We start from the raw sequence: 15,188 nt of genomic DNA, 5'->3' as shown, positions 1-15,188 counted from the left end.
GAAACAGGAATCTGAATGAAACAACACCCACCTGGAAGATTAAGGCTGAGCTACTGGCAGGAATTCACATTTGCCCTAAACACTGGAAAGCCCAGTACCAAATGCTTTCCTGTATGCAGCATTTTAATAGTTATATTCCAAAAGCTGTGTGTGTGGGTTGAAACAGTGTTCTTAGAATTATAAATTTTACAAGATTTTAAGTGATCAAAATGAATGTGAAGATTAAATAAGATGCCTTCATTTAACTCATGTCAGAAGGTGGATCAGATTTAAATGCAACATCACTATTTTACACCTAAATCACTACACCATTAGCCCAATATATTAAGAACTCTAATGCAAAATCCAAGCATAACCAACCATACACATCCATGAGAAGTCTTGTATAGCAATTAACAATAATTCAAAAGGCCTTTACAAATGATCAATTCTAAATCATTTTCAAATTTAAAAAAAATTCAGTCACTATCATCTATCTGTTCTCATCAGTAAACAGAACACTACTTATACCAGTGTGCACTCTCACCACACAAGCAACAGCAGTTCAAGAAAATGGCTTAGCACTACTTTTCAAGGGCAGTAAGAAATGCCTTTGCCAGCAACACCCACATCTCTGGGCAAATAAGAGCATTTGGAGGAAAATCCCAACGGGAGCAAAAGACGGCAATCCACTGCTATTTGCACAATATTCAAAACTGAAACATGTTTTTCCACCAACCTTGTAACTGAAGCACTTGAATTTTCTGCAAGTTTTCATACAAACAGTAGAACGAAAACATTTTATTTAAAAGTTTGAATTTAAAAAGAGCTGAACTCTAAACTGAACTATACTGTAATCAGCTAATGTGGAAAAAAGGTGTGATAAAGTACTCCGTGCAAAAAAAAAGTCTATTTTTCACTTCTATTGCTAAAAAAGTTTTAAAATAAAGAAGACTGGAGTTCTGCAACTAGGGGAGTAAAGCTTTAATCCCTTGAGGGCTTTACCAAAAAAAAACCAAACCCTGGATGCATACACTTGTACAATCAGGTTAATGCTCAACTCAAACCAGTCTAGCTTGCTGCGACACCATATGTTAAGCTAGCATAGACAGAAGTGACAGACAGGTGATTTTCCACTGCCACTGCATGGTCTGGCTAAATGCCAGATATGTACTAAACTAGGCACTGGGAACAAGGTTTGGGGTGGGGTGGGGGAAAACAAGAGTGACAGAAGAATCAAAATCCTATCCTAGCTATAAGTCATAATTCTGGAAGAGCAATTTTAAACCAGATTCTTAAACACTAAATATGCATAGACAAGCTTACATATTGTACTATACAATGTGAGTTTTCTACTTCATTATGTATTTCGACAATTTACTGTATTAATCAATCAGTTTCCTTGCATTAACTATACAGCTCTGAACTACTTTATTTAACTGTAAAGGCAATACCTTTTGCCTTCTGCAAATGGTTTCAAGGTACAGTTCAAAAGCTGCAGAAGTATCATACTATCAGCAGTGAAAACATCAGACTCTGCATCTGAACATCAGGTTCTTGTGATCAGCTAGTCAAGAAATGAATGCAATTTTAACAAGTGAACTCTTTGCAGTAGTGTACAGATATCTTTGTAGAGCACAAAGTTAATAATTAAAAAGTGAACCCAAGTTCTGTACTTGCAGCACATCAATGGTCTGAATTCAACTAATGATAAAAATCTTTTTAAACATTAACCCAGGCAAGTTCAAATATTTGCTGAGTTAGGGATTTCTCTCTTTGGCAGGGCAAAACAGATGAGGAGGACTAGAAGGAAGAGCATGAGAAAGCAGCTGATTAGAAATTTAGGTAACTTTCATTAATAAAAAAACAACTTCTTGTTAACAGGGAACGAATATCAAAGACATTAGGGCTTGTTTAAGAGGACCTATAAGTGTTCATAAATGGTCACTGCATTTGACTATTACTTTATGGAAAGCAAACCACTTCAGACTGCCAAGTGTAGGAAGCAGCAAAGCTGGTTCAGCAAAAATAGAATCAAAGCTTTCCTAGAGTTGCTTCCCTCCACTAGCAATCCAACTCAGAATCTGACTACAGCTATTGCTTCAGGTCAGACTACAGGTGCAGAACAAAGACGACACTGCACTACTTTAGACTGCTCATATTTCAATCCTCCGTGTATTTCAATAATAAAAATGACCACATAGGCAAAATACACAGACCAAATATAGTTGAATCAAGAAATTAAAACAAAACCAAAAATTTTAAAAACTTGTTACACGCAAGTACGTACTTTTAAAATTGCAGTTTACAATAGCAAACTTCATAATCCATTTTAAAGACCAGAAACAAGTATTCTGATCATTTTATTCCCAACCAATAGGAGTTTCAACTTCAGGGACTCAAAAGTTCAACTAGAACTCAATCTGCATTGGGTTGGAGGATTAAATTTGAATTTCAGGCCAGCTGACAGTAAAATCAGCTTTAGCAAAATTTAAGAAAAAGTATTTTTTAAATTTAATCTAGTCTACTAGAAATTGCCATAAAAAAAACTTGTAAACTCAATCAATATGCACCTTTTTAAATTTTGCTGAATTAATGAATATTCAAAATATTAACATATTAATAAGTATGACCTTTAATTCCACACACACCTTAGCTAAATTTTTTTAATTTTGAAAAATATTACAGCTTTTCACAATAATGGACATCCATTCAGTCTCTAAAACTCTGGTTTATTGTGGGAAGTTCAGGACTTCAAAAGGTTATACAAAACTTAATTCATTTATTTAGGAAAATAATGTGTACTGATTATTCAAGTTATCTGTAATTTAAGTTATAAGAAAGAATTCAATTGAGCTTATTCGCCTCAGAAAAATCAAAATATGCTGAAGTGACACACTTGATCATTTAAAGGGAATTGGCAAATTTTATTACAAATTTAAAAAACTCAAAGCTAAACTTCTTTCCCTTGTGTCAAAGAGTAGCTTTAATGATGTACAACTGAAATTAATGAAGTCTCAATACAAGATCTTGGAAAGCAGTTGAAGGAACGGAAGTAAAATCCAAAATAATGAATTAAATGAGCCTAACTGAGAAGATCACGTCCAATGGGCTAAGTTCAAACTTCAGCTATACACTTCTAAAATTTGCTAAAAAGGAAATTTAAATGTTTCAATGTGATAACTTAGAAATGCTTCACCCCAAAAATAGAGGTTATGCCCAAGACAGTCAAAATTAAAACTATTTTCTTCCTTCTGCAAAGCACTAACTTCCTTATTAGATATGATGCTGTGGGGAATCTTTAACAAGTGGCCAAAATTACCAGCCCTCATGGCAAATACCAGAATGCTTTTCAGTCTTGCATTACAACTGGAGTCTGCCCCTTCCTCAACATGTTTCAAAGACATACCTCTGACAGGAAATCAGAATGTAGCAATCAGAAACCGGCACTCTGGCAAACCTTTCCTCCCCTAAATTGGAGTGGTGTAGCGAGTTGCTACCTCAACTGAAATCAGTTAACTCAGTACTGACCAGATCTAAAACTTCATGGACATTCTTGGTTCATACAACTCGGGTAACAATCCAACCTCAAAGCCATGTCGAAACTGTAAAGACATTGTAATCTGTTCAATTATTTTGCTTTGAATGATACAGGAGCAAACTGCACAGAAGCTACAACACAAGGGTTCCTAATCGTTTCTCTATCATAAATGCAACTACATTTGATTGTAAAAATTTCATGGAATGGAAATGGAAAAAAATGGAATGTAGCTAACAGAAATTAGCATCTTCAGCAGTGAAGAAGAAAATTCAGAATGCAAAACAAAACTACGTATGCGCGTTAAAGTCTGCTTTAATATTCAGAGCCCTCTTCAGGTTAAATATAAAATTTCATGTAAAATAAAACAAGGTTCAAACTTAAAGTGCATCCAAACATGTTACTTGACCAGCATATTCCCAGCTTCATTTTAGGTTTGTAGCACCCACATTTTATAGCTTTTGTTCTAGTAGTCCATAAGTTAGTTTAAAGCTAAAGCTCTAGGCCACTGTTTAACATTTGTTTTACATTCCTGCTGAATATCCCAGCCATTTCTATAATTCAGTTGAAGGTACTATGTTAACCATTGTTTTTATTTTCTTCTTCCTTCCTATAGATTTTTGTAGAATCTTTTATAAATATACTAAACCGGAAGCAAGAAATACACATAATTGCAGTCATATTGGTTCTCAAAAAATTGAAATTCATACATGCTTTACAATAGGTTCTAGCAGTTATCATGCCCAGGCTGTGCACACATCAGGAAGCTATATATGACTTGTTCCATTTACGATTGTTTTCTACATCATGTTGCTATGCTAACAAAAAAGAAAGATTTGAGCAAAGTCTCAACAGTTGAGACTCTACTCACTGGAGTTAAGAATGAGAGGTGATGGTGCTGGTGTTGGACTGGGGTGGACAAAGTTAAAAGTCAGAATACCAGGCTTTAGTCCAACAGGTTTATTTAGAAATACTGAAAGATGTAGGAGCTTAAAGGGCTTTACAGGTTAATTGCTTAGAGTATGTTTCTTCTAATGGGAATGAGATAGAATAAGGGGACGAAATTTTATTTTCCGAGAGTTGTCACTCTTAGGAACTCCTTGCCACAGAGAACTGTGGAGGCAGAGTGTTTGTGTATATTTAAGGCAGAGATAAATTCTTGATCAGTAAGAGAATTAAGGGTTTAGGAGGATAATGCAGGAAAGCGGAATGTCAGTTCAGCCCTGTTGAATGGTGGAGCAGGCTCAATAGGCTGAACAACCCACTCCTTTTCCGAATTCTTATGGTCTTATTGATGCTTTAGAAATACAGAATTTTTTTGTAAGCAGCCCAATATTGTAACATGTCCTTTAGAAGTCAAACAAAAAACACAAATGATTGCCGATTTTCTAATAAACCTGTTCAGATTTATTACATACCTGTACAGCAGGTGGGACTTGAGCCCCAAGCCTGCTGGCCCAGACGTAGGGACGCGGAGCACATCACAAGAGACCCTCAAGCCACCTTAAAGCTATTAAGAGTAGGCATACTAAACCTTCCCATAATGTTGAATACTATTGGAAACATTTTGCAATGGGTCGTAAGAGATTTTTCCATATTCCATAACAAAAATGTGATTGACAAATGCACTATAATTACTAGTACACCCCAAGTACTTTACAACCAATGAATTATTTTTGAAATGAATCTGTAAACATAGTAACCAAGTTAAACACAGATTCATACAGTAAATTAATGAAAACCAGAAAGAGACAAAATCAGAACATTAATGATCAAATATTCAACCACCTTGCTTTGGCAAAGAGTTGAAAAATAAAGTGGCTCAAAATTCACTTAAAAAAAATTAACATTTGATTTTAATAACAGGCTGACTACAAATGATAAAAACAATGACTGCAGATGCTGGAAACCAGATTCTGGATTAGTGGTGCTGGAAGAGCAGTTCAGCCAGCATCCAAGAAGCTTCGAAATCGACGTTTCGGACAAAAGCCCTTCATCAGGAATAAAGGCAGTGAGCCTGAAGCGTGGAGAGATAAGCTAGAGGAGGGTGGGAGTGGGGAGAAAGTAGCATAGAGTACAAATAGTAAAGCCACAGAGAGTAGTTCACAGTTAAGAAAATAAAGATGCTTCAGTATAATTTTGACCAACAATTTAATGCTGGTTTTAATTCAACTCTAGAAAACCTCTTTCCCTGCATTGTGTCTTGCACGGGAACTGTTCTTGACTAAAGTTAAACTGGCAAAATGAATGAGCTCCAATTATTTAGCTGTATTTTTATTTAATGCTCTATACTAGCCATCATCGCAAATACATGACATTATCATAACATTTTTATGCTAAGGATCTCCAGTAGTCAATTGATTGACTATACAACTGAGTTAATAGGAGTGTCCATTGTTCTAATCCAGAAGCCCATCAAGTTCTTAAACCAAGAGTTTTAGAGACTAAAGAAACATCTATCGGAAACCAACTGGATATAACAGATGGCGGTGGTCTTGGGCTTCAGGAGATAAGAATGGATAAGATCATTTTAAAAATTGAAAATGACCAGTAAGCCTTTCCTTGTTTTGGACTCTATAACAGTTACTAAATAGGAATTGCAAACAAATACTTTAAGGAACCATAAATTTTTGGATCTGCACAAATACATTTTATATTATAGACTAATAGAAACTGTATATTATAGCATATACTGTACATTGTCAGCTTTTAACAGGAGAAAGTTTAATTCAACATTCCCATAAAATTGTATAACTATCAATGAAAAGGTAAGTTCATCTACAGCAACCTGATGAATTTTATGCATTTTCTAATTTTTAAAAACAATTTATTCTTTCGATATAGCAGTCACCAACATCACTGTTGCTGACAATTAAGAATCTATGATGCCATGGGTTGGAGTTTCATATAAGCTATGGGACAGGTAAATTAGCAGTTTTCCATGATAATCTAAAAACTCCAATAACCACTTGTTTAAATTCCAGGTTTATTCCTCAAATTGTCATACTGCTACTTAGATACCCTTTGGATTATACTCCAGGATTCTGGATCACTAATTCAGTAACATAACTGTTATACAGTTATTCCAGATGAAAGTTTCTACAAGCAAAATATCTCACTAAAACATTTCAGTAATTAAATCTATTACTTTATTTGCTGTGTACCATTTCTTCAACTATACCATAAAATCATGATGATATTGACAAAACATAGCAAACGCAAGTGAAACTTAACACTACCATTATAGTAGTACTTCCACATCAATGCAAGGCAATTTTAAGTATGCATGAATGCAAAAGTGACAGTACAAGGTCAGTACAGTACAGCAAGAGATGTAACCATCTTGAATAGGTAACATCACATTGCTTTGCACCAGACAAAAATTACTACAATCCAACATGGAGCCACATGTAAGAGAACCTAGGAAGTTCACAAGTGCCCTGGGAATGTCAAACTTGTTTTCATCCTTTTTAACCAACTTGATAAAAGTGAGACAGCTTCGCATAGGTAATGGAGGAACTTAAAAGGACTTAAATCTATATCTTACCACCAGCATAAAATTCCTAGACAGTATCCAAATCCTTCATTTAATTGTTCGATTTCCAATTTAATTTTTTCAATAATGATTTGAGACTATTACAAATGATAGATACCATGCAGCCCACCATAGCTCATTCATTCAGAAATTCTTCAGTGTGCTCCCAGTGTAATATCCAAATAAACCTATACCACTTGAAATAATTTAGGAATCAATATCAAATCACACATCGATCTTTAAAATACAAAGAACTATGAACAGGAAACAGATGAAAAAAAAAGAGATGCAAGTCATTTAGGTGTTTGAATTTGTTTTATTATTTAGTAAGGTTGTGGCTGATCGGATTGTGGTCATCTTTGTGGAATATAGAAAATCTCCAAGAAATACTAGGAACTAAGGGACTTGTGAAAACAAGGAACTGAAACAAATTTGGAGGCAATACTCAAAAAATTAACTGGAGAAGGCTGATAAATCCCCAGATGATCCATATTGCAGAGTGCTGAAGGTGGTGGCTAAAAAGAGAATGGATGCATTGGGGTCCATGTTTCAAATTTCTATTGATTCTGGAAAAGTTCCTGCAGACTGGAAAGCAGAAAATGTAACCTCATTTAGAGCAGGAGAGACATGAAAAAAACAGGGAATTACAAATGACAGGGGAGGGAAGATAACTAGGCACTTGGGGAGGAGTCAGCATGGATTTAGGAAAAGAAAGTCCTCTGATAAACCTGTTGAAGTTTTATAAGAATGTTACCTGTAGCATTCCAGTGATGTAGTGTATTAGGATTTTTAAAAGCTTTTGAGAAGATCTCATAGGAGATTAGTCAATTATGGAATTGGGAATAATGCACTTGCATGGATTGGGAATTGGTTAACAGAGCAGAAAACAGTAGAAATAATGGAGTCATTTTCAGGTTAGCAGGCTGTTACTATTAGGATTCTGGGAGGATCACCACAGGGGCCAAAGTTGTTCACAATCTACATAAACTGCTTGTTATGAGGACTCAAGTGTAATTTTTCCAAGCTTTATGACGCAAACCTAAGTGGACATTTATATTTAGGTGAATACAAGGAAGCTTCAAATGAAACTTTGACAGGGTAACTGTGCAATAATACAGCAGAGACAATATAATTTGAATAAATGAGTTATTCACCTTGGTAGAAAAAAACCCCAGAAAAACAGTATTTCTTAAATGGTGAGTTAGGAAGTATTGATGTCCAAAAGGAAATCGAGTGATCTTGTCACTAAAAACTAGCTAGCAAGCAATTAAGAAAGCAAGTAGCATGTTGGCCTTCAGAAATAAAAGACTAAAATGTCTTGCTGTAATAGCACAGACTTGCTCAGATCATACTTGGGAGTACTCAAATTTTTGTTTCCTAATCAAAGAGGGATACACCTCCCAAAGAGGTATTGAGATGGAGATTCACCAGACTAGTCCCTGCAATGAAGTTCTAAGAGGATTCGTACTGGACTTAAAATGTTCTTTCTTTCTCCACAGATACTGCCAGGTTGCAGAATTTCTTCAGCATTCTGTGTTTAATCCCAGAGTTAGCTGGATTATCTTTTATAAAGGAGATTGAGGAAAATGGGCTTTTATTTGTTAGTTTTGAAGAATGAGAGGTGATTCAATTTAAAAACATGAAACTTTTAACAAAGTGTGATAGAATAGATATAGATAGATCTAGTGAGCCGAAGTAATGGTAGGCCAAAGACTGAGATTAGGAGGGATTTCTTTAATCAAGTTTGTAAACTTTGGGAATTCACTGCCCAGAGGACTATGCCAGTAGGGTCACTAACACAAAGACAACTGATATCAATGGATACTAATGATTTGGGAATACTACAGGAAAGTAGTCTTGAAGTAATCAGCCTCAGTCCAATTAAATAGTACAGCAGGTTCAACAGGCTGAATAGTCTCCTCTGGTTTGTATTTGCTTCCAATAACCATGGACTCTCTTGTAGATCAAAATGTGGGCTATTTCACACCATATCTACAAATCTATGGCCCCGATCACTTAACAGAACAAAAAGTTAATTTCATTTGTTGCCGCCTTTTTTTCTAGTTGAATTCAAAACAAAGTCTACATTATCCAACTGAAATTAGAATTATGTAACCAGTTAATTAAAATACCCTGGAGGAGAAAGTGAGGTCTGCAGATTCATTCCTGAAGAAGGGCCTGTGCCCGAAACGTCGAATCTCCTGTTCCCTGGATGCTGCCTGACCTGCTGTGCTGTTCCAGCAATAAAGTTTCAATTAAAATACCCTAACAGGAGTCTCTAAAGGGAGACTTCCAAAACATATACTTAAAGAATGCAATTTCCTATATTTCTCACTTTACTTTTCTTAGAAACAAGCTGTATGATACATTTCACTTTTAATCATCATACGTAATCCAATAAAAATGAAAGAAACAAAAAACGTTGAGCAAGATCAGCTACTTTATATTTAAGACTGAACTGAAAAGGAAAGATGGAAAGAGATCCAATTTTGATCATCTTACTAAGTTCACATTAAAATCTTAATGCAAAGAACGCATTAAAAATACACAGAATAACAGACTGCATTTAGTTCCTCACCAAAGACATAAATATCATGTTAGACAGCACACTGTCTTTAGATACATAGAGTGCTCCAACAAAACAGAATAAAAATAGATTGGCAAATCTCGACTGTTCTGCATCAATTCCATGAACTTATTTCTATTTTACAAAATATACCTCAACAACTCTTACCTAAAAAGGTCATCATGGAAATAAATAAGTGCATACTTTAAAAAATAGAAAAGGAAAAGCAAAAGGATAATATGGGAAACTACTGCAAATTTCAGAATTCATTATATACGTTAAAAAGACTTGCAGAAAAAGAGTGAAAAAATCCAGCAAAAGAAAGCCACCCAATTTTACATAATTAAGTTTTAAAACTCTCAGTTTAAGGTGCATTACTAGATCTTACCTGGTGCAGGTGTATGTGTAGTCTGTGTTTCTTGGTATTCACTGGCTACAAGCACTTCTATGATTTTAATATGGTATTCAGGATTTGTATCTGAGCTAGATCGAAATAAAAAAATTCAAAATCTAACTTATACAATAATAGAAATCTTAAACAATTTTCCAAAAAAAGTTGGCGTTCAAGTGTTATTTACATTAGCGTTGCTACTGTACATTTTACAAAATACATACGTATTCCCCTGTCTTAACGGTCATGTACATACCTCGCTGCCTGTTGTCTGAAAAGCAAAGGATTGAAGATTTCTGCCAATGTTCTTGGACTTAGATTGTTCTTTCCAGAGCTTTGGCAAAGTTTACAGAAGTGCTTGATCAAATAATGAAGTGTAAGCCAATACTGTTGAGGCACATTATGGGACTGGATAGCTCTCTTTAGCAACTGTGCACACTCTTCTGTATTGAGTACTTCTGCATTTGGGGAAATTAAAGATCATCACTCAACAGTAGGGCACGGAACCACCAGCATTCAGAATTCCTATCCAATATCCAGTACCGCTCCACATGCTATTCCTAAGCAAACACTCAGACGACTGACAGTTACCAATCTGTGTTCGGTACAAGAAAGCTTTTAAAAAGCTACTGTGAACAACAAATGGAAAACTATATGCTTGTGATGTGGACCACAAATACTTAGTACAGTACATACAATAGGTTCTGTTCTTCTTGTGATGCAGATGATTGGGCAATTTATAGATACAGCAGATAAGGCCAACAACCACATCCTTTACTGCATTATGCATTTGTAGATAGGGCTTCACTTTTGCAGACTAATAGCTCTATAGACTCTGCAACAAGTCTTGTTTTTGATCTTTGTAACCTACTCACACCCAAAATTTACAAACCACATAGTAAAATTCGCGGTTATGTCTCAGTACTTTGTGACACATCAAGATCACGTCACAGGTTTGCACTGATATCTGAACAGAGTTGATTCTTGTCATAATTGCATTCATTAACATCTGCAGACAACCTATCACCATAAGCTAGAACATCGATCCTAGTTTGCATGGCTAATGATTTAAACTGGTGAAATTTTTGTAAACAAAGTTCAATACAGAAGAAAAATTACAAACTGTAAACACAATGAATGATATCACATGGGCTCACTAAAAAACTTACCCGGAGGGCAGACATTAAAAGCAGTTATGAAGCAAACTGATAGACATGAACAAGGTACATGGAAGGGTTTGCGAAAGAGTTCAGGGAATACAGAAAAGAAACTCTTTATTTAATCAGGCCTATAGCATCAATAAGATAAATTCTGTGGCATTGCATCTTTTTGCATAAACATACTAATGAGCATTCTTAAAGCATTTAAACAAAAATAAATACAGCATTTTTCTGAAACTGCCTAAAAATTTTAAGACAGTTGATAAATACATGTTTTATTTTTGGAAATTTTCTGCTTAAATTTTTAAAAATTGATTAATATGAAATAACAGTTAACTCCATGATAGTACTTCCTCTTCTAAATCAGAAGGTCGAACTTAAGCAGACAATCTCAGATGACAAAGTGCAACATTTATCGCTCAACCATAAATTAAATAACAAATTTGACAGTTTAATGCTTAATGTGTTTGTGGGATCTTACCCCACACAAACTGGCTTCTGAGTTGCCCTACATTATAACAGAATATACTTAAGAGTCATTCGGCACAGCAACAGGCCCCTTGGCCCAACTCATGCATGCTGAGCAGGTTTCCTAAACCGAACTAGTTTCATTTGCCTGTGTTTGGCCCACATCCCTCTAATCCTTTCCTATCCATATACTCGTCCAACTTCCTAAGTATTTTGTTAGCTTTATAATGTTCTGGAGTTACACAAGATGCTACATAATTGCAAATTTTTTCTTCCTTACCTTGAGCAGTAAAAACCATATCACTGTAGATGGATGCTGGAATGACAGGATTTGGCAGTTCCTGAAGATATTGCTTTAAAGCATCAGTTAGTGACTGCAGATCAAACTGCTCAATGTCCACTGAGGCTGCATCTGGTAAGTTGAGAAATGCATATGACTACAGAAATGTTTACAAAATAAACTGGCTGTTGAGAGAGATTTACTTGACTTGTCTGTGAGATATATACCAGGTTACAAGTATGCAGAAATTTGTTTTCAAAAGGCTGTGCCATTGTTATAGGATATATTTTCTGAAGAATTCATGTTTTATACAAATGTTCACAACTTCAAGAAGCATATTTCAATAAATAAAAACAATTAATCAGGCTTCTTAATGAGGCAGCTACCTGGAATCACACTGCATCTACTAAAATCAGTAATAACTCTGGTTCAATCTTTCACCCATCCTGATCTAACCAATCTTGGCAAAGCAGTATTAGCAGGATAATTAAGAATACCATCCTGCCTAACAGTGGGGAGAGAAACAGCTAGGAGTACCAGTTCACTTTAAAATGCACTTTTGCAGAACATAAGTCCAAGAAAGGTAAAGTCATGACCTGAATACTAATGGGCAAGTGATCAGTTCAGCTCAGTACAGAAAGTATTAGTGATACCACTTTCTGAAAAGGGCAGAAAAACTAAGAACTGCAAAAACTAGCGGCATAGTATTATTGAAGAGATTCCTACGAACAGAAATGGTACTTTGCCCCCAGCATCCAAAAAGAAATTAGAGATTATGGCTTGAAGGAATATCTTTGTCTTCACTGTACCACGTAGTATACATTTGAAGATTGAACATACAGTTCATAAGTAAAAATTAATTCCCAAAACACTGGACAAAATTAAAATTAGGTGCAATTAACAATTACGAGAGAATTCATAGAGGTAGTTTTGAATGCATTTTCTAATGGATATATAAGAGTCCAAAATCAGCTTCTTCTAAAACTTTCAATTATTGCAATACAACCAACACAACATTAAAGGTGCCCCCTAGTGGTAACACAGCATTTATATAAAGAAGCTCTGTTTTGGTAAAAACACGTGGCTACCTGGTTCAACTTGTGTTTCCAGAAACTTCACACACAATCTATGTAAAAACTGGGAATTTACAATCCCACCATGCCCAAAAGAAAACACTACTGCAACATTTATTATAATGAAGTGACAGCTAGAAACACAAAAAGGGAGTAAAAGTCTATTGTAGTGACAATGCACTTAAACCACAAATATCTGTACCAAACAACTTGGAAAACATCCAAAAAGGTGCCATATATTTACCATAATCCAACAACTGTTTTAATTCAGCACCACCACATGAACCAGACATTCGGTATAAATTGGCACTCTCTAAACCTGTAAAATACAAGGGCATTCATTGGGTAAGTTACACGGTTTTACTCATACCGGAACACTTAAGAACCATGAAGGAGTCTAGGCAAGTTAACAAGCAACTAACTAGAGTGTGTGCTAGTAACTAGAGTGTGCATGTTGAACAGTTCATTTGTAGCAATACTAGCTAAATGCAATTTAAGATATAGTGGCTTTTACACTAAATTCTGACATGACGTCTTTTATTCTGAATGTAAAAACAAACTGAAGATTAACTTGTATTGCAAACAAATCAGCACTGTAAAGGTGGCTATAGCTAAAAGCTTACAATTAAACCTACAACTGCAAAATTACTGTGATGTGATTTTTAAAATCTAGAAAACCTTTAACATACACTTGCTTGATCAAATGGATTGGATATAGACATGCAAAACTGTGATTGTTAATCATATTGCCAGCAGCTCTTACAATGAAAATCCAAATACACAAATATTTGAAACAAAAAAATTGGAAACGTTTACCAAAATTTTCTGTGACAGGATTCTGCATCAGTTTTGCAATAGATAGCCATAGTGTTTGAAATTAAGAGGATCTATTTTACCAAATATTCCAAACTATTCTAGTACAAATTAATATTTGTACAAATATTTGTACAACTATTCTAGTACAAATCAACTCCAGACTGGAGTTACATCAATATAGGTAACCTAATCCAACAATGTTGCCCATATGTTTGTGGTTGCTTAAACCCTTTCAAGAAACTCTCCTTTAAACAGAAATCAGGCAGAATTTTAAAAACCAAATTAATTAAAATTGCAAACTTTACCTGTTTTTTCAATAGCCTCTACTAATTTCACTAGGATGGTTGGTGCAACGTCTGGGGGTGAGAACTGCTCCGTTAAATCTGGTAGGACAGAAGCTGCACAAGTCAAAAAAAATTTAGTTAATGTTTTAGTAATCTAAAAATAAATGCATGACTGTTTAATTTTTAAATCCTAAATAAATGTTCTTATTGACTTTGTCAATATTGCAGACACATCCTCTCCACAACTCTGGCACACTCAAATAGATTGTACTCACAAACTACCTTTATTCCGATTACTCAAAAGATCACGAGAAACTTTTCTGGCTTAATGTTTGACTTTTCAAAAAGATATGGGGCTTAAAAGTAATTTATTACCATATTTAACAAAAGATTGTCAAAGGCTATTCTGATTTGTTTAGCTGGTTTACTCCTCCCATTTTCTACTCTAAAAGAACTCCCAGCTTGTAATTTAACTGATGGTTTAAAACAAAAGTCTCTTGGCATCTGTTTTTCTTGAGCTTAAAATTTTATTGCAAGTCCAAAAGTTCTATGAAAGCAGTTCTCAGAAGTTCTTTGGGGCTTAATTGGAAACACAACAGATATCTGGATGACTATGGATTTTTTAGACCCAACTGGTTTCATGTATATTTAAATATATTAAGAGAAATTTACAACACAAAACTTGGTTGGGTTTGAAATTGTGCACACATGTAATCTAAGAAGAAGAACCCAGAGGAGGAAACTCACTCAAAAAGATGTAAATATTTGATTCTTGCTTTGCTCTTGCATTTCAAATGAAAACAGTTTGCAAAAATTTCCAAACTTAAGTTGTGCTACTTGATTGTTACCAAATGAGGGCACTGCTGCTATACTGTTGCTCTCAGAATTATACTGTAGCAGAATATAAGTCTGCCCAGTTCAGCATTAAGTCCAAAATTCAGGGAATCAGAATATGAAACATTATGACACATTGGAAAATATAGGACAGGAAATCTGTAGTCCACGTGTCAGGTTCCAAAATATAATGCCAAGGTGCTTATTTCAAATAATCCCTACAGTGTAGAAGCAGGCCATTTAGCTCAGTCCACACTAGGTGGA

The 15,188-nt window shown here is 35.0% G+C and overlaps 1 protein-coding gene across 3 annotated transcripts in view; it reads right to left on the bottom strand.

Moving 5' to 3' along the window:
• pik3r1 (phosphoinositide-3-kinase, regulatory subunit 1 (alpha)) overlaps window positions 1-15,188 on the bottom strand; it is a 76,606-nt gene that overhangs the window by 15,797 nt on the left and 45,621 nt on the right. Inside the window, exons 3-7 of one of the 3 annotated variants that reach the window (XM_043706432.1) lie at window positions 14,112-14,204; window positions 13,235-13,309; window positions 11,918-12,049; window positions 10,266-10,467; window positions 10,007-10,101 (exon numbers count right to left, since the gene is read on the bottom strand). In XM_043706432.1, coding sequence (XP_043562367.1) covers window positions 10,007-10,101; window positions 10,266-10,467; window positions 11,918-12,049; window positions 13,235-13,309; window positions 14,112-14,204 — 597 coding nt within the window. Of the gene's footprint in view, window positions 1-718; window positions 861-1,433; window positions 1,534-10,006; window positions 10,102-10,265; window positions 10,468-11,917; window positions 12,050-13,234; window positions 13,310-14,111; window positions 14,205-15,188 lie in introns of those variants that run through there. The other 2 variants (XM_043706453.1, XM_043706445.1) reach the window with 2 other exon arrangements.

This window comes from Chiloscyllium plagiosum, chromosome 2 (assembly GCF_004010195.1).
Source record: "Chiloscyllium plagiosum isolate BGI_BamShark_2017 chromosome 2, ASM401019v2, whole genome shotgun sequence".
Taxonomy (NCBI): Eukaryota; Metazoa; Chordata; class Chondrichthyes; order Orectolobiformes; family Hemiscylliidae; genus Chiloscyllium; species Chiloscyllium plagiosum.
The sequence above is the reverse complement of the archived record's forward strand: the minus strand, read 5'-3'. Positions and strand labels throughout refer to the sequence as shown.